Source organism: Aquarana catesbeiana, linkage group LG06 (assembly GCF_042186555.1).
Source record: "Aquarana catesbeiana isolate 2022-GZ linkage group LG06, ASM4218655v1, whole genome shotgun sequence".
NCBI classification, from domain to species: Eukaryota; Metazoa; Chordata; class Amphibia; order Anura; family Ranidae; genus Aquarana; species Aquarana catesbeiana.
The window spans coordinates 151438292-151465718 of NC_133329.1; the positions used below are offsets into that span (position 1 = coordinate 151438292).

The following is a 27427-nucleotide window of genomic DNA, read 5'->3' on the forward strand; positions in this document are numbered from 1 at the left end:
GGGAACAGCAAATTTACATTGTTATACAAGCTGTACACTCACTACTTTACATTGTAGCAAAGTGTCATTTCTTCAGTGTTGTCACATGAAAAGATATAATAAAATAATTACAAAAATGTGAGGGGTGTACTCACTGTTGTGAGATACTGTGTGTGCGTGTGTATATATATATATATATATATATATATATATATATATATATATATATATATATATATATATTTACATAGGTGAGGTTGAAAAAAGGCACAAGTCCATCAAGTCCAAAAGTCCAACCTATGTGTGATTATGTGTCAGTATTACATTGTATATTCCTGAATGTTGCGGTCATTCAAGTGCTTATCTAATAGTTTCTTGAAGCTATCGATGCTCCCCGCTGAGACCACCGCCTCATATCCCCTCTCAAGCATCTCTTCTTTAGAGAGAATAAGTTCAGTGCTCGCAACCTTTCCTCATAACTAAGATCCTCCAGACCCTTTATTAGCTTTGTTGCCCTTCTTTGTACTCGCTCCATTTCCAGTACATCCTTCCTGAGGACTGGTGCCCAGAACTGGACAGCATACTCTAGGTGCGGCCGGACCAGAGTCTTGTAGAGTGGGAGAATTATCGTTTTATCTCTGGAGTTGATCCCCTTTTTAATGCATGCCAATATTCTGTTTGCTTTGTTAGCAGCAGCTTGGCATTGCATGCCATTGCTGAGCCTATCATCTACTAGGACCCCCAGGTCCTTTTCCATCCTAGATTCCCACAGAGGTTTTCCCCCCAGTGTATAGATTGCATTCATATTTTTGCCACCCAAATGCATTATTTTAAGTTTTTCTATGTTGAACCTCATTTGCCATGTAGTTGCCCACCCCATTAATTTGTTAAGATCTTTTTGCAAGGTTTCCACATCCTGCGGAGAAGTTATTGCCCTTCTTAGCTTAGTATTGTCTGCAAATACAGAGATTGAACTGTTTATCCCGTCCTCCAGGTCGTTTATGAACAAATTAAATAGGATTGGTCCCAGCACAGAACCCTGGGGAACCCCACTACCAACCCCTGACCATTCCGAGTACTCCCCATTTATCACCACCCTCTGAACTTGCCCTTGTAGCCAGTTTTCAATCCATGTACTCACCCTATGGTCGATGCCAATGCACTGAACCTGAAGTTTCCTCCCCGAAGAATCAAGATGGGTTGCTATGGTTTCAGGACAAGATTTTCATTCCTCAACAAGTGAAACTCTAAGTCTTAAGAACCTTCCATGACCACAAGCTTGCAGGTCATTTCGGGGTACAGAAAACATCGGACCTTATACGGTGCTCCTTTTGGTGGCCCAGTTGGAAGCAAGATTGTAAGAATTATGTCAGTTCCTGTACCACGTGCCAAGGCAACAAAGGGTCTAATGCCAAGTCCTGGGGTCTATTACGGCCTTTACCCATTCCAGAACAGCCCTGAAGGAAGATCTCCCCTTCCACCATCCTGGTGGCAGGGGATCGCCTCTCAAAGATGGCACGTTTTTTACCAATGGTTGGCACACCCTCTGCCTCAGATACAGCAAATATTTTTATCAAAGAGATCGTTAGATTGCATGGGGTCCCCAACAATATTGTTTCTGACAGAGGAGTACAATTTACTTCCAGGTTTTGGAGAGATCTTTGCAAATCCTTGGCAATAGAAGTATCTATTTCAACAGCATACCACCCACAGAGCAATGGCCAGACAGAAAGGACAAATCAAACCTTGGAACAATACCTACGGTATTTTTGTACCTGCTTTCAGGACAACTGGGTGTCCCTTCTTCCGTGTGCAGAGTTTGCTTATAATAATTCCTTGCATACTGCCACCAATCAATCCCCCTTTTGGGCAAGTTATGGGTTTCATCCCCCCTTTTTACCCAATTACATACCAGAAGCTTCAGCACCTGCGGTCCAGAATCGGATAAACTTCATCCAGACCAATTACCAGCAACTCTGAAAAGCCATGCAACAGGCCCAATAAAACTATAAAAAATGCCATGACAAAAGAACACAGCCCTGTTTTCAAAGTAGGAGATGAAGTCTGCTGTAATTCTTAGGATCTCCTGCCCATCACGGAAATTAGGACCAAAATGTATTGGGCCTTTCAAGATCAAGAGAATGATAAATCCAGTGGCCTTTGAATTGTCACTACCCGCCTCTTACAAGTGTCACCCAGTTTTTCATGTCTCGCTACTAAATCCGGTGGTCCCAAGTCCCTTTCCCAGGAGAGAAGAACTACCGCCACCTCCAGTTCTGGTAGAAGGCGAAGCAGAGTTTGAAGCGGAAGCCATTATGGACTGCAGAAAAAGAGGGAGGCAAGTACAATACCTCAGCAAATGGAAGGGGTACCACCCAGAAGATATTTCCTGGGAGCCCTCTAGCAATGTGCATGCTCCAGGTCTTATACAAGCCTTCCACAACAAACATCCAAGAAAGATGGCTAGCTTGGGCATCCGGCGGCTGCCCCTTAGGGGGGCACTGTCAGAGAAATAGCCTCAGCAAACATTACCAGCACGTTTCCGCGCACATGCTCGGAAGAATGACGGTTCGGCGCATGCGGGTGCGCGACAGAGCGAGACGGCGTGTGTGCGATGGCGTGTGCATTGCGTGACAATCGGGACTCTCTGCTGGCCTATAAAAGGCTGCCCATACCTGCATCAAATTGCTGGATTGTCTTCAGCTCTTCCCTGTTCCTGAACCTGTGTAATACTTCCAAGTAATTTGCTATACTTGCACCTGCCTGATTACCAGTGTTTGACCCCCGGCTTGGCTCACTGACTTTGCTATACTTGCATCTGCCTGATTACAAGTGTTGTCCCCTGGCTTGGCTCATGGACTTACCTGTGATTGACCCTTGGCTGGTCTCACCTCAGCCTCCCATCTGCTCTCCTGTGTTCTACCCTCAGCCAGGCTTTTACTGAGTGTCTGAAATTCTCCTTGGTGTCGTCATAAATAAAGTCTCCAAGTGATCATCAGCTCAAGCCTTCTGCTGACAACCTGTACTTCTTTGAGTCCTGTACCACCTCTAGGGGTATACTGTGCTTAGCTACAAAGGGAGCCTCTCTCAGCATCTTGGCCTCGGAAAAGGTACCTGACACTCCCATACTGGTCACTGGAAGTTCAACATGGCACCTCATGGCAAAAAACTCTGAGGATCTGTAAAAAAGAATTGTTGCTCTACATAAAGATGGACTAGGCTATAAGAAGATTGCCAAGACCCTGAAACTGAGCTGCAGCACGGCGTCCAAGATCATACAGCAGTTTAACAGGAATCAGAACAGGCCTTGCCATGGTTGACCAAATAAGTTGAATGCATGTGCTCAGCGTCATATACAGAGGTTGTCTTTGGGAAATAGCCATGCAACGCTTACTCCCGAAGGAGCGGCTTAATATTGGCTATATCTGTAATTCACGTTTACTACTCAACCCTCACAGCCCATAGATTTAATAGTCACAGTCCTTAATGCTTTTTCTTAATGCTTTATTCATCAACATAAACTGGGATGGGAGAAGGACTTCCTTTGAGATGCTCTTCTGTTACATTGTCATCTTTCAATGAATCATACAGGAAAATCTGAGTACAATTGCGGACAGTCAAGAAATCATTTTTCAATGATCTCTTCAATCAGGGACGATGGAAGCAGATTTGATAGAGAATGATTTGATAAAGAGTCACTCTGAATAACTTCTTCATCTGGATAACTTTAAAAGAACGATCCATATCTCTACATGTGTGCTTGCAGCTTCACCGCTACCTCTTTACCACTACTTCCCACCGGCATGGTACTTCCAAATTTAGCTAAAGGAGAGCCAATCTGAATAACTCCTCCCGCATGACTGATTGGAATCCCGAGGCAATGCTGAACTCAAAGTCATAGGCCATTACTGCCCATCTCACTGACTTGTGCACCAACAACCCTCAGTCTCTGGCAGTACCTTTCCCTTGGGCTTTCACTCACGTGATCAATAGTCCATGTGCCACTCATAAACGATCGATCGCCCAGTTTCCTTCCGCTTTGTTGCTACTTCATCCACAATCCTCAGTTTTCTCTATCTCTTTGTGGCCCGTTCCCCTCCGGCCTACGACATCCACGACTACACGCGGCAAGATGTCGTCTGTTCCTCCATGAGGACCGGATCTCCACCCATCTCGCTAAGGTGAAGCTCCGTTGGCTCCCCGGAGGGGAAAACCTCCAACTTCCCCTCCGGGAACCAGGCTGGCTCTCTCGCTCCTCAGAGCAGGACTGGACTCGAACTCCCCCGGGCACCACGTGACCCCCTTTTTTATATGAGAGTGCCGGGATTACCAAGCAAATTAATGATTGGCTGAGACCAACACATAAACCACCTGTCACTCAAATATGGAAATCAAACAAAACAGGCCTGCTGCAAATAGCATCAGCCTGTCTAAATTTACCTGTAACAGAAAGCTAACAAGAAAGGTCACCTGCTTAAAAGTAGGTGCCCGCTACAGACATATGAGTGCTGCCAGCATTACTGCAGAGGTTGAAGGGGTGGGGGGTCAGCCTGTCAGTGCTCAGACCATACGCCGCACACTGTATCAAATTGGTCTGCATGGCTGTCATCCCAGAAGGAAGCCTCTTCTAAAGATGATGCACAAGAAAGCCTGCAAACAGTTTTCTGAAGACAAGCAGATTAAGGAAAGGATTACTGGAACCATGTCCTGTGGTCTGATGAGACCAAAATAAACTTATTTGGTTCAGATGGTGTCAATCGTGTGTGGCGGCAACCAGGTGAGGTGTACAAAGACAAGTGTGTTTTGCCTACAGTCCAGCATGGTGGTGAGAGTGTCATGGTCTTGGGCTGCATGAGTGCTGCCAGGTCTGGGGAGCCACAGTTCATTGAGGGAACCATGAATGCCAACTTTTACTGTGACATGCTGAAGCAGAGCATGATCCCCTCTGGGGAGACTGAGACTGGGCCGCAGGGCAGTATTCCAACATGATACTGACCCCAAACACACCTCCAAGACGACCACTGCCTTACTAAAGAAGCTGAGGATAAAGGTGATGGACTGGCCAAGCATGTCTCCAGACCTAAACCTTATTGAGCATCTGTGGGGCATCCTCAAACGGAAGGTGGAGGAGCGCAAGGTCTCCAATATTTACCAGCTCCAAGATGTCGTCATGGAGGAGTGGAAGAGGACTCCTGTGGCAACCTGTGAAGCTCTGGTGATCTCCATGCCCAAGAGGGTTAAGGCAGTGCTGGAAAATAATGGTGGCCACACAAAATATTGACACTTTGGGCCCAATTTATACATTTTCACTTAGGGGTGTAGTCACTTTTGTTGCCAGCGGTTTAGACATTAAAAGCTGTTTGTTGAGTAATTTTGAGTGAACAACAAACTTATACTGTTATACAAGCTGTACACTCACTATTTTACATTGTAAAAAAATGTCATTTCTTCAGTGTTGTCACATGAAAAGAGATAATAAAATATTTACAAAAATGTGAGGAGTGTACTCACTTTTGTGAGATACTAAAATAAGTATATAATATAGATGAGAAGGCCTGGCTCGCATTCTCTGCTCTAATTCATCCCAAAGGTGTTCTGTCGGGTTGAGGTCAGCACTCTGTGCAGGCCAGTCAAGTTCCTCCACCCCACCTCGCTCATCCATGTTTTTATGGACCTTGCTTTGTGCACTGGTCCAAATTATTTGGTAGTGATGGTGTGGAGTTGTTTTTCAAGGGTTGGGCTTGGCCCCTTAGTTCCAGTAAAGGAAACTCTTAGGGCATCAGCATACCAAGACATTTTGAACAATTTCATGCTCCCTACTTTGTGGGAACAGTTTGAGGATGGCCCCTTCCTGTTCCAACATGACTGTGCACAAAGCAAGGCCCATAAAGACATGGATGAGGTGATCACTGTTAGGGCTATAATCCAGAAGTGGAAAGAACATAATTTCACCATAAACCGGTGATGATCAGGTGCTCCTCGCAAGATTTCTGACAGAGAAATTAAAAGAATTCTCAAAAGAATTGTCCAAGAGCAAAGGACCACTTGTGGAGAGCTTCAGTAAGACCTGGAATTAGCAGGTACAATTGTTTCAAAGAAAACAATAAGTAAACTTAACACTTAACCGATATGGCCTGTATGCACACTCACCACGAAAGACTCGATTGTTGAAAAAAAAAGCATGTTGAAGCTCGTTTAAATTTAGACAAGACTGAAATACTTGGAGAATATTGTCTGGTCAGATGAGACGCAATAATTTTGCGTTGAGGATTGTCACTCAGTGGCATTGCTTTATTTCATGCCTCCTGGTTTTCCTTTGTCAGGCACAGGTCCCTGTGCAAGTCCTCAGGCTAGACCAAGCAGCTACTGCGGATCTGTCAATGTGGGACGAGTGCCTTGAAAACCAGAACAGCATGTCAGTGTTCATCCCAGTGGCATCAGCCTCTTTACCTCACGTAGTAACAAATGCAGCAGCCTCCACAGACTTTGCTGCAATTTTTGGCCCTTATTGGTTCGCAGGCCCATGGCCACAAGAGATCCTCTTAGTCCTGGGTTTAGCCAGACATCCTCCTTATTCGAACTCTGCCCCATCGTTGCAGCAGCTCATGTCTGGGGCCACACCTGGGTGGGGCAGACTGTGGTCTTCTCCAGACAAACTGGCCATGCCTGAAATTACCAGCAAGCCAGGTCCAGGTCCCTGGCCATCATGTCCTTCCTACGTAGGCTGGTGCACATATCTCTTCACTACAAATTCAATGTGCACTGTATCTACATTCCTGGCAAGTGCAATCTCGCAGTGGACACACCGTCCTACCTTAATTTCCTGTTGTTTTCCTACAAAAACCCGGAGCTGACACTACCTCTTCTCCTATCCCACCTTGGTCGCAGCTGACAATTGGCTGAAGGACCACATTCACAACGCAACCCTACTCATAAACCGTTTACTGTCTCACAACACACTGAAGGCCTACCCCGTTGCCTGGAACACCTACTGCAGGTTTTTAGCCACATGCTCCGGATTGGGGACAGGCGACATCAAGCACGTCCTGGCGTTCGTGTCATGCTGCTACACGCAGCTGACTTTATCCCACAACGCTATCAGGCTGTACTTTTCTCTCCATAAAGGACCCTGGAAATCCTTCCTTATTCGCTTGCCCATATCAAGTGCCACATTCCAGGACATGTTGGCCATCCTGTCACGGTCCCCTTTGGGTTACTGCCCAGCCTGGTCATCCAAGCGGCTGTCTACCTTGCCTTCTACGGTCTTCTACGACCAGGCAAGTTTACCCACAGTGACCCCAGTTGCCAGGTTCAATGCAGGTGCCACCTGTCCCACCTCAATGACCATTTAGTTCTACACCTAACAGTATCCAAAACCCGGCACTGGGGTCGACACCAAGTTCTTCCAGACCCTCAATGATTGGTGCCCAGTAGCGTTCCTTGAACAGTTGTCGTCACACCTGCCTAGTCAGTCTATCTCCAGCCTGTTGTTGCCTTTCCCTACTAGCCTCCTGAGTGCTATCCAGTTTATTGGGCATGCTCGTATCCTCCTGGCTAACCTAGGCCTCAACCCCCGCAAGTTTGCCGGGCACTCATTTCATATCGGAGTGGCCTCAGCCGCCTCCCGACATGGGGTACCAGACCACATCATCAGAAAGTCAGGCAGGTGGCTGACCACCTGCCTGCTTTGCCCGGTACATCCCGAACTCTCAGGTTAAAATCTTGCAAGCCTTCACCAAGCTTGCTCTATAAGTGTCTTGCCCAATAAAACATTAATTCCCTATCCTGGTATTTTTGCCCCCTTTTCTGGCATACCGACAAGCTGACCAGGGCACATCTCAGGTCTGTGTTCTGTTGTGAGTCTTGCACCATCTCTATGTGGTTCCACATCTGTCTAAGTTGGAGGGCGCCGACCACTAATAAGATGGCCAGTATGGTGGCCTAAATTTATGGGAGGAGCCTGGAGGGGTATTTAACCGCTTCCCGACCAGCCGCCTCAGTTATACTGCGGAAGGTTGGCTCCCCTGCGCAAACCGTCGTAGCTATACATCGGCTGGTGGGGCCGGGATAGCAGGCATGCGCGCGGCACAGCGTCAGTGCTGATGCTTGTGGCCGGCGGTGTAAATACACACTTCCCTGTTCTGTTCTGAGAGGAGTAACAGATCGTGTGTTCCTATTAGCTAGGAACCACGATCTGTCACTTCCTCTAGTCAGTCCCCTCCCCCTTCAGTTAGAATAACCTCCCAGGGAACACAGTTAACCCCTAGATTGCCCCCTAGTGTTAACCCCTTCACTGCCAGTGACATTTTTACAGTAATCGGTGCATTTTTCTAGCATTGATCGCTGTATTAATGCCAATGGTCCCAAAAATGTGTCCAAATTCGCCATTACTAGTAAAAAAAAATAATAAAAATGCTATAAATCTATCCCCTATTTTGTAGACGATATAACTTTTGCGCAAACCAATCAATATACGCTTATTGCGTTTTTTTTTTTTTTTTTTTTACCAAAAATATGTAAAAGAATACATATCGGCCTAAACTGAGAAAAATTAGCTTTTTTAAAACAAAATTGGGAATGAAAAATGGGGATATATATTATAGCAAAAAGTACAAAATATTGTGTTTTTTTCAAAACTGTCGCTCTTTTTTAGTTTATAGCGCAACAAATAAAAACCCCAGAGGCGATCAAATACCACCAAATCTAAGATCTATTTGTGGGGAAAAAAAGGACGTCAATTTTGTTTGGGTGCAACGTCGCACGACCGCGCAATTGTCAGTTAAATTGACGCAGTGCCGAATCGCAAAAAGTGCTCTGGTCAGGAAGGGGGTAAATTCTTCCGGGGCTGAAGTGGTTACCAGCCCACTCACCTGTATGCCTTGTCGGTCCAGGTGCGCGATACTCCCACCCATTCCCCTTTTCAGGGCACTTCCTTGCATTTCCCTCTTCTACAATCATCTATTGCATATCTTGGGTATGCCCCCTATTCTGGAATGCTGACCAGGGCACACCACGGCACACCACAGGTCTGTGTTATGTTGTGAGTCTTGTGGTGTCTTTATGTGGTTCCACGTCTGTCTTGGTTGGTGGGCTCCGACTATTAATAAATAAATAAATAAATAAATATATATATATATATATATATATATATATATATACACAGATGTTAAAAATGTATTTCTCACTGTTAAAGAGGTTGTAAACCTCCCTTTACACTTTGTACATATACAGTATCTCACAAAAGTGAGTACACCCCTCACATTTTTGTAAATATTTTATTATATATTTTCACGTGACAACACTGAAGAAATTATACTTTGCTACAATGTAAAGTAGTGAGTGTACAGCTTGTATAACAGTGTCAATTTGCTGTCTCCTCAAAATAACTCAACACACAGTCATTAGTGTCTAAACCGCTGGCAACAAAATTGAGTACACCCCTAAGTGCTAATGTTAAAATTGGGCCCAAAGTGTCAATATTATGTGTGGTCACCATTATTTTCCAGCACTGCCTTAACCCTCTTGGGCATGGAGTTCACCAGAGCTTCACAGGTTGCCACCGGAGTCCTCTTCCACTCCTCCATGGCGACATCATGGAGCTGGTGGATGTTAGGGACCTTGCGCTCCTCCACCTTCCATTTGAGGATGCCTCACAGATGCTCAATAAGGTTTAGATCTGCAGACAGGCTTGGCCAGTCCATCACCTTTACCCTCAGCTTCTTTAGCAAGGCAGTGGTCATCTTGGAGGTGTGTTTGGGGTCGTTATGATGTTGGAATAGTGTCCTGCGGCCCAGTCTCTGAATGGTCTGCTTCAGTATATCACAGTACATGTTGGCATTCATGGTTCCCTCAATAAACTGAAGCTCCCCAGTGAGAGCAACACTCATGCAGCCCCAGACTATGACGCTCCCACCACTTTCTTGTGGCTTTCTTGTTCATCATCTTTAGAAGATACTTCCTTCTGGGATGACAGCCATGCATACCAATTTGATGCAGTGTGCGGCGTATGGTCTGGGCACTGACAGGCTGACCCCCCACCCCTTCAACCTCTGCAGCAATGATGGCAGGACTCATACGTCTATTTCCCAAAGACAACCTCTGGATATGACGCGAAGCACATGCACTCAACTTCTTTGGTCGACCATGGCGAGGCCTGTTTTGAGTGGAACATGTCCTGTTAAACCACTGTATGGTCTTGGCCATCGTGCTTCAGCTCAGTTTCAGGGTCTTGGCAATCTTCTTATAGCCTAGGCCATCTTTATGTATGTAGCACCCTCTACCAATAGGTATGTGCTAGTGTGGATTTTTTGCTAGGGAGACTGTCAGCACAGGTAAATTTAGGCTGGCCTGTGCTTTGAGCTAGGCCTGTTTGTTTTGATCTGGGGGCTGGGAGTGGTTAGTGTAGCAGTTGGTGTGACCACCTGTGATCTAGTTCTGGGGGCGCCCCCCTGCTTCCAGGGAGAATGTTCTGGAAGAGGGGCAGAAACTTAGACTGGAGTGGCAGGCAGCTCATGTGGGTGCCCTGACCAATCCCCAATTGGCATTGGCAGGGGGCGGGCCTCCTATATAAGCTGAGGTAACATGCCACTGGTGAGTTGTCGGTCGAGTGAAGTGGAAAATGAAATTCTAGACAGCAGCAGGAGGGCACCCCCATCGGGGGGGGGGGGGTGCGCCGATCGTAGGAGGAGGCCCAGGTAGAACTGTGAAGGAACTTTGCCTTTACACGGTCATTGGCAATGTCCTCATCTTTACACAGTCAAGGATGAGAAACTCCTGAAGCAGAAGGGCAGGTGAAGCTGTCGGAACGTATGGTCCGGTTAAGTTCTCCATTAAGGACTCGGGGCAGAGAAAGGTCTGTGAGTATACCACAGTGGAGGACTGGATGTTCCAGGAAGTCTGTGAGGGAACTTTGCTTCTACGCGGTCAGTAGTGAAGTCCTCATCATTACACGGTCAATGATGAGGAGCCCTGGATCAGAGGAGAGACCATGGGGAGTTGTGTCAAATCGATGTGGCCTGAGGGCACTGGATTTGCAAGCAGGGCTGGCTGGGAATAGTAATCCATCGCTCAACATGTGCTTTTAAACTCTGGGGAGAGGTACTGTCGGCCTCTGGCCTAGTAGCAGTATGCATCCAGAGTCTGCATTAGGAATCATTCAGAGTGGGTCCTTTTTGCTTAAAAGAAGATGTGACATTACACTAATAATTACAGTATAAGTTTGTGCAGGAGGAAGAAAGGATTTCTGGGAACATCACCCTTACATGGTCAAGGGTGATGTCCTCATCCTTACACAGTCATGGGTGAGGAAGTCCTGGAAGTAATATTCTGTGGGAGTTAAGCAGAGGAGGAGCAATAGTCTGCATGGTGATGCAGGGAAAAGACTGTAATTGTTAAACCGTGTACATCAATCCTTCAGACTCAAACTATGTGCTAATCAGTGAACAAATCTCTAAATATGATGGAAAAGTGAATTATTCTATGGCCATCCCATGTACCCCCTTTCCCCAACCAAGTTGTACCCCCCCAATAAAAAAAACAAAACCAGCAAAGGATTGTTCATTGTCTCTGCAAGTGATGTATGGAAGTCTGGCAGCGGGGTGATTTGGTGGATGTTTTGTTACTAGTGGCAACTACACTGCTACATGTAGAGCAACAATTCTTTTTTTCAGATCCTCAGAGAGTTCTTTGCCATGAGGTGGCATGCTGAACTTCCAGTGACCAGTAGGAGAGAGTGAGAGTGATAACACCAAATTTAACACACCTGCTCCCCATTCACACCTGAGACCTTGTAACACTAACGAGTCACATGACACTGGGGAAGGAAAATGGCTAATTGGGCCCAATTTGAACATTTTCACTTAGGGGTATACTCACTTTGGTTGCCAGCGGTTTAGACATTAATGGCTGTGTGTTTAGTTATTTTGAGGGGACAGCAAACTTATACTATACAAGCTGTACACTCCCTCATTTACATTGTTGATTCTTCAGTGTTTTCAGATGAAAAGATGTAATAAAATATTTACAAAAATGTGAGGGGTGTATTCACTTTTTTGAGATACTGTAAGTGTATCCAAACAAGCAATATTGGCCTCAAGTTCTGCTTCACTTCCTGTACGCGATGACGTTACGGGGGCGGCACTGCCTGACATGTTTCATCATAAACAGAGGTCTTTATACACAATGTAGTGTAGTATGGTATGACCGTTTCCCATCCCTATACCACCAGAGAAAATTACTTTCTGTCCCCCGGTCATAAAAACAAGTACATCTTAGCTCATAATATGTATAGTTACTGACCATTTGTATTTTATTTTGTAGTTGCTGATGATGATAGGTTGCTATAGATAGTGCCCTTATTTTCTCTAGTGCTTATAGACTTAATACTTACATGTTACTTATTTGTGGTAAACATATTATTTTAAAATATAAATGATCTCTTTGTGCTTTCATGTGTTATGGTTTTAATGTCCCTTGTTAATTTGGCCTAAAAAAATGTTTATTTTATAATTGCTGTATTTCTACTCACTGCAATAGCCTTTTTTTAATTTGTATTTGATTGCAGATGATGATTTAAAACTAAACAGTGCCGTGTTTCATTGGCCGGAACAGATAGAAACAGTGTTTGAAGTCAATAACAACCGTTTAATGGCCAAAAGAGACCAAGCTGAAGATGAGCTGCGGAAAAGGTGATTAAATGCTAATATATCGTGGGTAATGCAAAATCCAGCAATAAACAACAATAAACACATTGCATTTGATGATTTTACAGGTACCTTTGCGCTTAAAGCTTATCAAAACCCAAGAAGAAAACTGTAATATATAGCAGCTTACATAGTTACACAGTTACATAGTTAATCTGGTTGAAAAAAAAGTCCATCCAGTTCAACCAACAGAGAAAAATAGAAAAACACACACAAATCGAAAACCTCTATATACACTATCCTATATTCACAGTTGAGGGAGGCAAAAAAAAAAAAAAAAACAGTAAAGCAATCCATAACTTTTTTAATACAAGAGAGATTTTTGCTTGCTTTGGAAACTGCATTCTCAAAATGTGGTGGCTGCAATAGTTTTAAGTTTTTCATGTTTTTTTTTTACCTTAATGTTCACCTGATGATCCAGCTAGTAACATAGTTCCTGTCTTATGCCCCGTACACACGGTCGGATTTTCCGACGGAAAATGTGTGATAGGACCTTGTTGTCGGAAATTCCGACTGTGTGTAGGCTCCATCACACATTTTCCATCGGATTTTCCGACACACAAAGTTTGAGAGCAGGATATAAAATTTTCCGACAACAAAATCCGTTGTCGGAAATTCCGATAGTGTGTACACAAATCCGACGGACAAAGTGCCACGCATGCTCAGAATAAATAAAGAGATGAAAGCTATTGGCCACTGCCCCGTTTATAGTCCCGACGTACGTGTTTTACGTCACCGCGTTTAGAACGATCAGATTTTCCGACAACTTTGTGTGACCATGTGTATGCAAGACAAGTTTGAGCCAACATCCGTAGGAAAAAATCCATGGATTTTGTTGTCGGAATGTCCGAACAAAGTCCGACCGTGTGTACGGGGCACTAGGGTGACAAATCTCACTCACCACACTGCATAACATGACGAGCAGAGTTGTCACCCTAGGCTACAGTCCTGAATTGGACTACAACACCTCTCCTCTCCTCATCTCCAATACATAGAGGGCCATTGTTTTGTAGTTCACAGAATATAGCTTGGAAAGCTACTGACATTGGTTAAGATTTCAGTTCAGTGCACAGAAGGTTGCACGGATGCTAGGTTTCTGACAGTAACAACAGGTATTTTTCTGAACTTGCAGAAAGTGTACTTGGAAAAACTTAAACATATTACATTTTTGTTAATGGGTTAAGACAGGGGTAGGCAACCTCTGCCCTCCAGCTGTGCTGAAACTACAAATCCCATCATGCCTTTGCCTCTAGGAGTCATGCCTGTGATTGTCAGGGTCTTGCAATGTCTCATGGGACTTGTAGTTTCAAAACAGCTGGAGGGCCGAGGTTGCCTACCCCTGGATTGAGATATCCTTTGAACAAAATATTTGGTCTTTTAATTAAAGTCTAGATAAACAAAATAGAGATCAGCATGATGTAAATAATCTTATCTATAGGGACTAATGTTGTTTTTATGTATAATTGTTATCCACTTCAGTGGCGGTGCGTCCATAAGGGTGCACGGAAGCGGCCCCCTCTCTCCTGCCACCCCCACTAGCACCAATAGATAGATTCATGCATTACATGAATCTATCTATGGCCGCCGCTGCCACCCCCTATTCAGGCGCCTGGCCCCTTTTCGCTGAATTATAGCGGTGGGGGAGTGTTTTGAAGCACCTGATTAAAGCCAAAGGCTCTAATAGGCGTTAAAAAAGGTGACCTGCGAGCGCCATGCTGGGCGCTCGCAGGTCACTCAGCTGTGTTAGAAAAGCGAATGAATATTCACTTTCCTAACACTAAACTGCGTCCCTGCCAATCAGGTGCTCAGATCTGTTACCCGTCACCTGATTGGCTGAAACGACAGGCGCTGTGATTGGACGCCTATCAGGCATCCAATCATAGAAGAGGACAGAAAGAGAGGACGGGGAAAACATCGAGGAGCTGTCCCACTGAGACAGGGTAAGTGCGGGCGGGGGGCACACTAGCAACATTTGATATGGCACAGTGGTTGCGTTTGATGAGGCACAGTGGGAGCATTTGATGGGGCACAGTGGCAGCATTTGATGGCACAGAGGGAGCATTTGATATGGCACAGTGGCTGCGTTTGATGGGCACAGTGGCTGCGTTTGATGGTACAGTGGTGGGCAATTGATGGGCACAGTGGCTGCGTTTGATGGTACAGTGGTGGGCAATTGATGGGCACAGTGGCTGCGTTTGATGGTACAGTGGCTGCGTTTGATGGGCACAGTGGCGGCAATTGATGAGCACAGTGGCGGCAATTGATGAGCACAGTGGCTGCATTTGATGGGCACAGTGGCTGCGTTTGATGGCACAGTGGCTGCGATTAATGGGGTTTTTTCAGAATTTTTCACTTTGCTTGCGCCCCCGCCAAAAACTTTGAGCACCAGCCACCACTGATCCACTTGCTGACCGCCCACAATACATTTACTACAGGAAGGTGGCACGTACAGGCAAAGCGATATACCCGTACATAATTTTGCCTGCACAGATACAAGGGGGCGCTGTGTACCTGCTGGGGCACGTGCCACCCCCTTCCCCAGTGACCATACACAGCAGAAAGCAGATCTAGATACTCAGGGCCAGGTGATCATGTGATCGGTTTGCGATCACATGATTTACAATATCAACAAAGCTGTCATGAATCAATATGATTCATAACAGCTTTGCTTCCTTTGTTAGTGAGCTGTGATTGACCCACAGCTACCACATGGTGCCTGGGCAAATCACAGCACCCTGTACTATGTGATTAGCTGTAGCTAATCACACATCACTAGTATTCACAGCTGTCTAGAACTTAACCCATTCATGACAGTTGAAAGCATTGCTAGAACAATGATCTTCACACACTGAGATTTACATGATATTCCTGGACTAGTATCTTGAGCCTCATTTTCATTTGTGCAGTCTGCAAGCACATATGTACTTATGCATTACATGAAGGCAGTCTATTAAACTAAATGGCACTGCAACACACCTTGTACATGCATTGTGGTAACACACATTAAAGTGGGAGTAAACTCTCTAGTGCGATTTTTACCTATAGGTAAGCCTATAGTAAGGCTTACCTATAAGTACAGCAAATATCTCCTAAACTTGCACCGCTTTGGAGTTATTCACTTTAGATGCAGCCAGTGACATCACCAGCGCATGAGCTCTGAAGGAACAGCATACCCATGCCATTCCTTCAGAGCCGTGGCGTAAACAGCGACTTGGGCGACATGCACAGGAGTGATGTAATCGCCAGCTCAGAAGCCCATAAACCCGAAAGAAAGATGAGTGAAGATATAAGCGCCTTCAGCAGTGACAGCGTGCCGCTGGAGGGCTTTGTTTTCAGGTAAGTCTGTCATAATGCGCTAGTATGCGATGCATACTAGCACATTGTGACTTAAACTGCCAGGGGCAGTGGCTTACTATGGCTTAAAAAATGCAGGTTACTGCAGTGCATATATGTTACATAGCTGGTAAGGTTGCATAAAGATACCAGTCCATCCAGTTCAACCTGTGGGGTGTGTGTGTGTGTGTTAATGTCAATAGTATATGAAGCTGGAAATTGTCTCAGACATAGATGCTGAGAGTGGATGATCTCAACAAAGACCGTGACAGCCTTCTGAAAGTTGGCAGTGAGTTCTGGTTGTCACTTTGAGCAAATACCCCTGAGTGCTAGCTTGCATGCACTTAATCTGAAAATATATCGGATGCCTTGCATGCTTTAAATTACTGTTGCCCACACAGACCTTTACATTTTATTTGCTTTTGTTGTGCAGGTTATGGATTCAATTTTTTTAGGCTAAAGGAGGAATTAGAAGTGTCAGGTGGCTGTATTTATCTATCATGTTACTGTACAATTTATTGTGCACAGCAATATGTATTACTGTCCAAATATTACAGAAGAATATTGATTAATATAAGGATCGTATCTAATAAGACATTTTTTAAAATATGCATTTTATTTAACAGACTTGTAATTTATGGTACCAAGCCTTTTTTTAGCAACAACAAAAAAAAGACCATTTTTTTTTTTCTGCTATTGGCAGTAATCTCTGCCTTAAACCATTCATTTTGAAAGCCAAGGTTAGAAATTCAGCACAAGGTAGAGCCTTGTGAAAAACAAATTCTTTCCACTAGCTATTACACATCAAACATGTTACCTGTTATTTTTGGGAGCAGAACCTCTTCAATCATTGCAATGCTGAGATTTTCCTGCAGGCACTCGAAAGTATTGTACTGTTGTGCCAGTTACAGCAATGTAAGCCTACTGCACTGTCATTGTATGACAAGATAAATCAAAATAATATTTAAAAATAAATCTTTTCGCTCCAATAGTGTTTGTCTAGAAAAAAACTTAGGGGTTTTTTAGTTTTTAGTCCTACTTTTTAGTTCTACTTCAGATATTGTTTGGGTATTGCCAGTTGTATAAACTGAAAAAAATGGAGCTTTGAGATAGGACACCAATTTGAATCCCATGACTCCAAGCTGGTGAAACTGTAGTTCCTTTTCTTTAGTGAATGTAAATTAGTTTATCTAGATATTGCTAGATACAGGGGTACAATTATTTACCTGTCTTTTTTATAGATATTTCTGTACCAAAGCAAAAATATTCGCTATTCACACAATATTATATAAAAGAGAGGCGTACCACCAGCACCATGGAAAATAAAAAAAAAAGTGTGACCAAAATAAAAATGATCATGTTGCTGTTCCCCAGCGCCCTTTGAATACCAGAAATGAATACGCTATATATATATATATATATATATATATATATATATATATATATATATATATATATATATTTTACATATAGATGAGAACTGTACTTGATTCATACCATATAATTCATAAGTGTGTTACAGAAATCAAAACATATGACATAAATAAATGTGAATCAATAAACCATATACATATAAACCAAAGTAAATCTTCCATATAATGCAATATATGCAGTCATCACAGTCCTGTGTATACATCAAATGTCCGTGCTGAAGGTGCCTGCTATCCTCACAGAAGAAATGCTCCATGCAGTGTTCTAGAAACTCCAAAGTAATTAAACCCCTAATGTGCCCACACTTAAAACTAACCGGAGGTTTAGACCCTTGGAAACGATGGGTCAGTATACGCTTATTGAAAATGCCAATCATCCCGGCTTCATGATTTCAACACCATCTGGCCCGGATATCTGTAGCTCCTTTCTGAATCAATGCTCAGAACCAAAAAGAAATAGGAGAAACAGCCTTCATTGGGCACCACATCTTATTTTATCAGTAATTAAACTCACATTTGAAAGTGCCTAATATTGGCACCATGTGCGTACAGCATGTATATAACGTCCCCACTGCTGCCCCGTAAATTTAGGAGCCAGCTAGTGGTGACAGAGAGGGAGAAATGATGCATGCCCAGACTTCGCCTCAACACGTTTCACCCAATAGCTGGATGTCTTCAGGAAGCTATGGGCGTCATTTTACTTGTGGTATATATACCCTTTCCGGACTGGATCCAATTGGCACAAAACTAAAGGCTATTTTTGATCATACATGCTGAACAAATTACAACATGGTCTAATCTCTAGAATATTTCTATAATATTGGATACTAGCAATATAAATGAATGGGGTATTGTCCTAAGGGTGCCCCCCAGTGGCCAAATAACAGAATAACATAGAATGCCCTGGAATAAGATTAATCATCAACCTCTGTTCTAAAAATTTCTAAAGATACCCTCAATAGTAAATAAAAAAATGTATAAAAATATATTTTAGATAATATGTGAAATACCAGTTGATTTAATATGCCCCCTAAAAAGGCAATTATCCTCAAAAAAAATAAATAAAAGGTTTATATCTATGTTCATTCCTTGGGGAGTCATGGTTTTTAATTCAAATATCCACCAGGTTTCATTTCGTGAAACCCCTGCCTCGTATTAAATGCCCTCCAATGTATCTTCACCCTGAATGCTTACGCCAAACATTCTAAAATATTTGACTTGTAAATGTAGATCACAGAGTGTAAAACTTGTTTGACACAAACAGAGAACATAAACATTTTTTTAAAATAATAACTTGCTTGATTGCTTATGATAGATCCATTCATTTATTTGGCCTTTTGTGGATCAACCCTTCCAACTCAGGGTGAATAATGACAAACTTGACAAGACATTACTGATTTATCTGTAACCTTCACCCTTGAAAAAACCCACTTAAGATCGAACTAAACTGTATCAGAACACCACAAACCGAAAACGCTTTTTATATAATTTCTACTATTCAAACACACTGTCAAGTCTGTAGTGTGAGGCTGGGTTGCTGAGAGGGCACCCCTTGCGGCTGAGTGCAGCGTGTCCCTGGATTTGGGTACAGTGAATGCGATGCACAGAGGTGCACGGGTTGCCAGGGATACTGCAAGCTGGCTGGTTGGCTGTAAGTAGCTAGAGTGCGTTGTGGCAGCCATGCGGAGAGAAGTCTTGGACGGTAACAGCAGGGTAAAACAGGAACAGGGTCTGCAGCCAGGCCAGGGGTCAGATACCAAAAGACAGTCCGAGAGAGGTACAGGAACAAGCCGGATCATACACAGAGGGCAGAAGATCGGAGAGTAGTCAGCCAAGCCGGGGTCAGAGTGAGGAGATAAACAGGAACACAGGTCAAACTGAGCAGAGGTCAAGCAGGGGTCTTCAGAGTATACAAGGCACAGGAACACAGGAGCTGTTTGATAATCCAGCAAACTTCAAGTGTCAGTGGCAGTTTTAAATAGGCCGGGGGGGTGTGCCCACAAGATCAGGGTGTGCTCACTAGACTCGCCTGCCACCATGACGGTTACTGGCGGCATTGCTCACAACACGGCCATTTCCCTGACACACACTAATCCATCCATTTTTCTGTGTTTTTTTTCTGTTGAGAATCACTTTGAAAAACACTCCCCTAGCATTTCTGGCCATGGCCATGTCCATCTTGAGTAAAGTCAGATTATTCATGTTGCATTTACTTCCTGGAATTTATCTGCTCTTAGGCCAGGCATGCAGGCAGAAGAGTGTGCTTAGCTGAGAAAGCCCCTCCTCCCCTGGAGAAAATACCAGGAAGACTCCAGGGGTGCGTGACATTATTTTGGCCTAGACCAGAAATTGGGAAGCAACTGAAAAAATTTAAAAAGTTTAAAACAAATATAAATAATATACTTCACTATCTATTTACTAAGGGTAGGCACACATAAGGATTAACATGGTTTATATTGATTGAGTTTAGTTTAACTCTAATGGTAATTGTAGGACTAATTGGTTTGCAAAATAATTAATGAAATAGCACTGTATCACTATTTGTTTTTCAGACGTTCAGACTTTGAGAAAGTACTTAATCGCTACAATGCTGAAATTGAGGCTTTTAGAAAACGAGAGATGATGACTTTGGATGAAATGAGAAATAACATGGAGAAACTAAATGATCTGGATCAGAACTTGAATAAGGCACTTCTAGAGTTTGAGGTTTGTGTGTTAAATAGACATGTGCACACTGAAATATTTTGTTTTGGAATTTCGTTTTCGTCTGAAAAATACATTTATTTAGTTACTCCTAAAATACGTTTTTATGTATTTTGTTTTTCGTTAAAAATTGCATTTGTCCGAAAATCCAAATTGATTAAGGTTGAATCTGTCATTGAAGGCTTATGGTGTCTGTCGAATGTTCAAAGAAGATTCGATGGAGCAGCTAAACTGTACCACGCCGCAATCATACATTTCCGGTTGAATTTTCCGCCTACAAGCTAGCTGTAGTAGAATTCTAATGTTGTATGACTAGTAATATATATATAGAATCTCAATCTATAATATAAAATCTATAATAATAAATCCCCCCCCACAACGCAGGCAGCCTCTGAGGCTATCACAACACTAGCAACACTAGTATCACTATCAAGTTCACAACACTAACACAATAGCAGCAGATTATTATGAAAAAGTTAAGTTGAACTGTAGCTTGCTTCACTATTGTTCTGCTGCTGTGCTTATGCTTAACTGATAAATAATTCAGGTTCTCTGACAAACAGACCAGCTAAGATTGACTGTCTTCTGAAATGATTCAGTGTGTGTGTGTGTCTCTCTCTGCTAGCAAATCGTAAGTGAAAGTAAGTTCAAGTTGGCTGTACGTGTGTACTTAGTTCTAGCTATTTTACTGCCCCTCCTCTTTGGTTACAATCGGCCAATAACATTCATCATCATCATTATTTTTATTTTACTTCCCCCACCCAATTCCAGCAGCAATCTTTTCTATCTATGTCGAATCGTTTCTTTCTATGTTGAATCTTTTCTCTCTATGTAGAATAATCTTGGACCAATATAGTTAAGGTTAGGCACATTCGACCACAGGTTCGATAGACACAGATTGTTATTGTCAGCGTCATGTTAAATCTCCTATCTATATCGAACTGTTGTCGCAACGAAAACGAAAATAAAGCATTTGTTTATGTCGGATGTTTTGGTTTTTGGATTCTCCGCTTTCGTTATCGTTTGTTACGAAAACGAATACACATGTCTAGTGTTAAATAGGGATGGGCCGAATGAACCCCTGTTCCGTTCGCATTAGAACTTTCGAACACCGATAAAATTCGGACTCGAATAACGAACCCAATTAAAAGTCAATGGGAACCGAACGTCAAAAATCAAAAGTGCCCATTTTGAAGGCTTATATACAAGTAATTGGGCATACAATGGTTATAGGGGCCCGGGTCCTGTGCTGGAGGACATGTATCAATAAAAAAAAAAAAGTTTGTGAAAAACATTTTTAAATGAGCAGTGAATTTTTGATTTTTAAAGTGAAAGCATACAAATGAAAAATTCCTTCCAATATAGTGCCTGGGGAGCCCCCTTAGTCTACCTGTAAAGTGGGAGATCTGTACCATGTCTAGAATCTGCTGCAGCAATAATTGCATTTATAAAGCCAAAAAAATGCAAGCTGCCTTTATTTTGCTCAGCAACATCTGGGGAGCCAGTGTGTATGATGAGGCCACAATGCAATGCACTGGGAACAAGATTAGAGATTTTTTGGATACATTCTGGTGTCACTTTGATTTTGGGTATAAGTAACGGGTGTTGGTGGTACCTTCCCACTGTAACCCTATAGAGGTACTCTTGATAAAAGCAAGAATTGGCCTTGCTGTAAAAAATTGCAATAATATGCACCTGTCAAACAGGTGCAGAAAAATTACTCTTTGGGTATCAGGGGCGCCTTCCCACCATAACCCTATAGAGGTACTCTTGATGAAAACAAGAGTTGGCCTTGTTGTAAAAAATTGCAATGATATGCACCTGTCAAACAGGTGCTGAAAAATTGGTCTTTGGGTGTTAATTGTGCCCATGAAACCTATACCAAAAACATTCTTCCCGATGAAATGATTGAACACCCTCAAAGCTAGGCGGCCTCGAAGTCCTGCAGAGATTCCACATCCCAAAAAGACTTAATCAGTGACATCGGCATCAGGGGCTTCATAGCTGGTAATCCAGTACTGATTCATTTTTATAAAAGTCAAACGGTCCACGGAGTCTGTGGACAGACGCGTTCTCTGATCAGTAACGAAACCTCCTGCAGCACTGAATGCCCGTTCTGAAAGCATGCTGATTGCAGGGCAGCCCAACAACTCAATAGCATACTGGGCAAGTTCTGGCCAGTGGTCTATTCTCATGACCCAGTAAGTCAGTGGATCGTCAGCTGGAAAGATCTCTATCTCTGTTTTGGCCCTGAGGTAATCGCCCACCATGTGATGCAGACCCTGCCAATGGAATGTGGAAGCGAGGACTAAAAAAATTCCTAAATGCCTCACTTAGCCAGACGCCTTCTCCAACACTCTTCTCTTGACCAACAGAAGACTTAAAACTACGTTTTCCGTGACACTGTAACCTACTGGAGTCAGGAAAAACTTTCAATAAAATCCTCTGTAACGGCTTCCTGACCGCCTCGTGCAGATATATTGCGGCAGAAAGGCACGTACAGGCAGATTAACATACCTGTACATTGCCCTTTAAGAGGCGGCTTGCTCGCGTGTGCCTGCCGGGAGCTCCGTGAACGTGATCGCGGGTCCTGTGGACTCGATGTCCGCGGGAATACCCGCGATCGTCTCACGGAGAGGAAGAACGGGGATATGCTAATGTAAACAAGCATTTCCCCGTTCTGCCTAATGACACTGACACTGATCACAGCTCCCTAATCGGGAGTAGTGATCAGTGTCGTGTCACATGTAGCCCCTCCCCCCCACAGTTAGAATCACTCCCTAGGACACACTTAACCCCTACAGCTCCATCTAGTGTTTAACCCCTTCACTGCCAGTCACATTTACACAGTAATCAATGCATTTTTAATTTTTTTTTTTTTTTTACTTAAAATATGTAGAAGAATACTTATTGGCCTAAACTGAGGAAAAACATTTTTTTTATATATTTTTTGGGGATATTTATTATAGCAAAAAGTTGTCGCTCTTTTTTTGTTTATAGCGCAAAAAATAAAAACCCCAGAGGCGATCAAATACCACCAAAAGAAAGCTCTATTTGTGGGAAAAAAAGGACATCAATTTTGTTTGGGTGCAACGTCGCACGACCGCGAAATTGTCAGTTAAAGCGACGCAGTGCTGAATCGCAAAAAGTGCTCTGGTCTTTGGGCAGCCAAATGATGCGGGGCTTAAGTGGTTAACGTGTCCGCAAGAGATATTATCTTCTGCACTCTCTGTGGGGACGGGATGAGTTCTGAGACCTTCCTCTTATAACGGTGGTCAAGGAGGGTTGCCAACCAGTAATCATCCTTCTCCTTTATGCCACGTATTCTTGGGTCCTTTCACAGGCTTTGAAGCATGAGGTTCCCCATGTGCCTCAAATTTGCAGAGGCTTAAGAAGCAGACTCCTCAGGGTCACTCAGGATGGCAGCATCTGGAACTTCCTCCTCCCAGCCACGTACTACTTCTAAGGGTCCTGGGGTTGGAAAGTCATTGCTTACAGATTGACGCTTCTTCTTCTTCAAAGCCTATGAAAGTACCGGAATCCTCCTCTTCATCCTCCTCCCCTCTCTCCTCTTGTGTGTTCTGTGACATAGGAATGATGGTGTCTGGATAAAATTGGCCTTGAGAGGAAAGGAAGTCCCCCTCTTCCTCCTCCTGCTCTTCCTCCAGTGCCCTGTCCATAATGCCACGCAGAGTCTGCTCCAGTAGGAACACAGGGATTGTGTCACTGATGCATACACTGTCAAGGCTCACCATCCTTGCGGCCTCCTCAAATAGCGACAATACAGTGCATGCATATTTAATGATCAGCCATTGGCGTGGGGAAAAAAAGCAGAGGCGGCCTGAACCTGTCGTCGTGCCGTATTGGCACAGGTACTCTTTGATGGCCCTCTGCTGCATGTATAGCTGCTGCAGCATTCCCAAAGTTGAGTTCCACCTGGTGGACATGTCACAAATCAGGCAATTTATGGGCAGGTGGAACTCCCACTAAATTTCAGCCAACCGAGCACTGGCTGTGTATGAATGCCTGTAATGGCTACAGACTCTTCTGGCCTGCTTTAGTACATCTTGCAACCCTGGGTACGTACTTAGCAAATGCTGCACCACCAAATTGAGGAATGTGCTAGGCATGGCACATGTGTCAACTTTCCCTGTCTAAGGGCGGACAGGAGGTTTGAGACATTATTGAACACCACCATTCCTGGTTCTAGCTGACGTGGAGTGAACCACCTCTGTCCCTGCAGAGCTGTGAGTGAGGTTCCTGTCCCCTAAACACACCAGCTGAAGCACTGCATGGCACCTTTTAGCCTGACTCTGGGAATAGCCCTTTGAACGCTTATGGGGTACCTGATGTTCATAGGACAATTCTGCAGAGGAGGGCATGGAGGTGGTGGAGGAGGAGGAGGGGGTAGAGCTCACAGGTCTGGCATTATCACCACCAGCTGTATGAAGACGTGGGGGCACAACAAGCTGCAGCACAGAGCCCTGTCCTGCATCCTTTCGCATTGCAAGCAGCATTACCCAGTGTGCTGTAAACGAAATATATCTTCCCTGCCCCTGCTTGCTGGACCATGTGTCAGCAGTAAGGTGGATTTTAGGGCTGACTGCCCTGCCCAACGATGCCAGAACATTCCCTTCCATGTGATGGTAGAAAGATGGAACGGCCTTACCCAAATGGTTGGTGTTTTTGCCACGTTTGATGTGCCTGAGACACAGTTTGAAGATAGCAACAGTGCGATCTGCTGCAGATGTGCTGAAAAAAGCCTAGACAGCTGAGCTTTGGAGAGTGGGCTGGGAGATAACAGCTGCAGAATGTGATGGAATAGGGTGGCTGCTCTCTACTCTTTCTTGATGTTGGCCTCCTTGGGGTTGTGCCGCCTAACCTTTAGCCTGGTTTCACACATGTGCGGTGCGAATTGAAGCTCAGGTTTCACTGGGGAGATAACAATCTCCTGTTCAACGGATTCATTGCGTTTTTGCTCAGGATTAGAGAGCAGGGAGAGGGGGAGGGAGGGGGGGGAGAGAGGGGGAGGTGTAGTGAGGAGAAAGAGAAAATCCTTGTTCAGAACGCAATGCATCTGCGAATCAGATGCGTTCCCATAGGAGATAATAGGCTTGTAGTTCGCACCGCAATGCCCAAAAAACGCACACGTTTTTTGTGCAATGCGCAGTGCGAATGCAACGCACATATGTGAACCAGATACATTCATATGAATGTATTTTAAAATGTCCTGCGAATTAGATGCGGTGTAAGCAGCATCTAATTCGCATAGGTGTGAACCCGGGCTCAGTTTCCTCCTCTGCTCTATCTGGCACCCAAGTCGCATCAGTGACCTCATCATCATCATCATCGGCACAGTGGTGTAGTGGGTAGCACTCCCGCCTAGCAGGGAAAAGGGTTGCTGGTTCGAAACCCCAACTACAACACTACCTGCCTGGAGTTTGCATGTTCTCCCTGTGCCTGCGTGGGTTTCCTCTGGGTACTCTGGTTTCCTCCCACACTCCAAAGACATGCTGGTAGGTTAATTGGCTTCTGTCTAAATTGGCCCTAGTATATGAATGTGAGTTAGGGACCTTAGATTGTAAGCTCCTAATATTCTACACTGACAATTGAAGCAAATAGCACAGTATAGCACACTAACTAACTAATAGCACTGAACAGAGCCCTGTTCTATCTCACTCCACGCCGAAATCGCACTGAAAATGGCTGCCATTGAAAGAATACTTTTATACCGTGGGGCGGGAATGAGCTGTGATTGGATAAAGTCATGATGACAGTGTCCAATCATGACTCTGACAGTGCTCTGATTGGCTGAAGCTTTCACTGCTTCACTGCTTCAGCCAATCAGGGCTTGCAATACACTGTTCAGTGCCGCAATGCATTGTCGAACGACCCGTTTGTTCGGCTATTCGCTGAACGACCAAACAACGAATGTTTAGCCCAAACTTATGCTCGGGCTGAACCGTTCGCCCAACCCTAGTGTTAAAGTCTTTCCTAAACTTTGGTCAGTGGTGTATGAACACTACAACCTTTAAGCTGTTATGAAAATTGTATTATTAAATCATCCACATATGCTAGCATAAACCCATTTGTTTTATCCCAACCCCTTTCCAGTTTGTCCATAAACTGAACAATTCAGATCCTTTTTGACAGTTCCTACAAACCAACAAAACATTTTAAATAACCTACTAATATCTTGAAGTTTGGAAAATAACTTTAGCCGTACTGGTTGTCACAGTATTTGGATTCATTTAACGATTTATCTCAAACTCATTCTACCTAAAATTTCTCAGGCAATTTCTCAGGCATGCATCCGCTTCATTGCCTTCAAAAATGCCTAAAGTCCTTTTCTCCAAATGTTTGTTGGAGATCATGGAAGTAGACTCTTCTAAAATATAGGTAAAATCAAACTGCTCTCACCAATGGAGCTAGTGCTGGCCATTAGTAAAGGTTTTGATCCCTACTGAGAACAATTTACACTGCAGAATTTGTCTTTCACTAAGATATCCTTAGAATTTAAAGCATAAAATTAGAATGATTTATTTTAATTTAACTTCAAGTGAATGCGTGAACAATGTATCCTTTGGAACTCTTCACACCACTAAGTTGCTGGTATGGTGCGTTTTTAAAAGTCTTGCATGCTGCAGTTTTGGTGCATGTTTCAAAAGCGCACCAGAAACGCACCTGAAATTAATAGAAAACACATAAACATGCATCAAGGTGGCGTTTTTGGTGCACTTTTTGAGTCACATGTCCATGTTTCATAGGTGCATGATTGGAGTCAGGCAACCAAAAAACGCACCAAAAGGCATTAAAAACTAATACAGTATAGGCTTTATGACTTTTTGTCAATGGAGCAGTGTGGAAGGGCCCTTAGTGTTATTGGAAACTGAAAAATGGGAGATTATAGGAAAAAAAAAATGTACATGTGAGGCACAGTCGGCTCTCAGGTTGGTAATAACATTCAACATATTTACTATACATGTCAGATATCCATCCGACTATAATTGTTCATTCACTGAGTTTAGATCATGTGTTATACATTGTGTACAGGTACATCAAATAACATGAACAGGTGTGTGAAAAATACACATTTTGCTAGGAGTGCAGGATAATTGTTCATCAGAGATAAGAATAAAGAAAGGGTGGGATATTAGGAGGGGATGAAAAAAATAGGGTTCAGAGAGTAAAGGGGTGCTCTAGTTGAAGGTCCCTAGCTTATGTAGTATTTTTCCATTTATTTTTTTTTTTTTTAATTCAAAAACAAGGAAAAAGGGAAGG

At 43.7% G+C, this 27427-nt stretch overlaps 1 protein-coding gene across 2 annotated transcripts in view; it reads left to right on the top strand.

Annotated features, from left to right (window-relative positions):
* The window catches only part of DNAH3 (dynein axonemal heavy chain 3), an 827768-nt gene that overhangs the window by 260704 nt on the left and 539637 nt on the right, over window positions 1–27427 (top strand). For both annotated transcript variants that reach the window (XM_073591059.1, XM_073591058.1), the window contains exons 15-16: window positions 12542–12665; window positions 19996–20149. In XM_073591059.1, the coding sequence (XP_073447160.1) occupies window positions 12542–12665; window positions 19996–20149 (278 nt within the window). The remainder of the gene's footprint in view (window positions 1–12541; window positions 12666–19995; window positions 20150–27427) is intronic.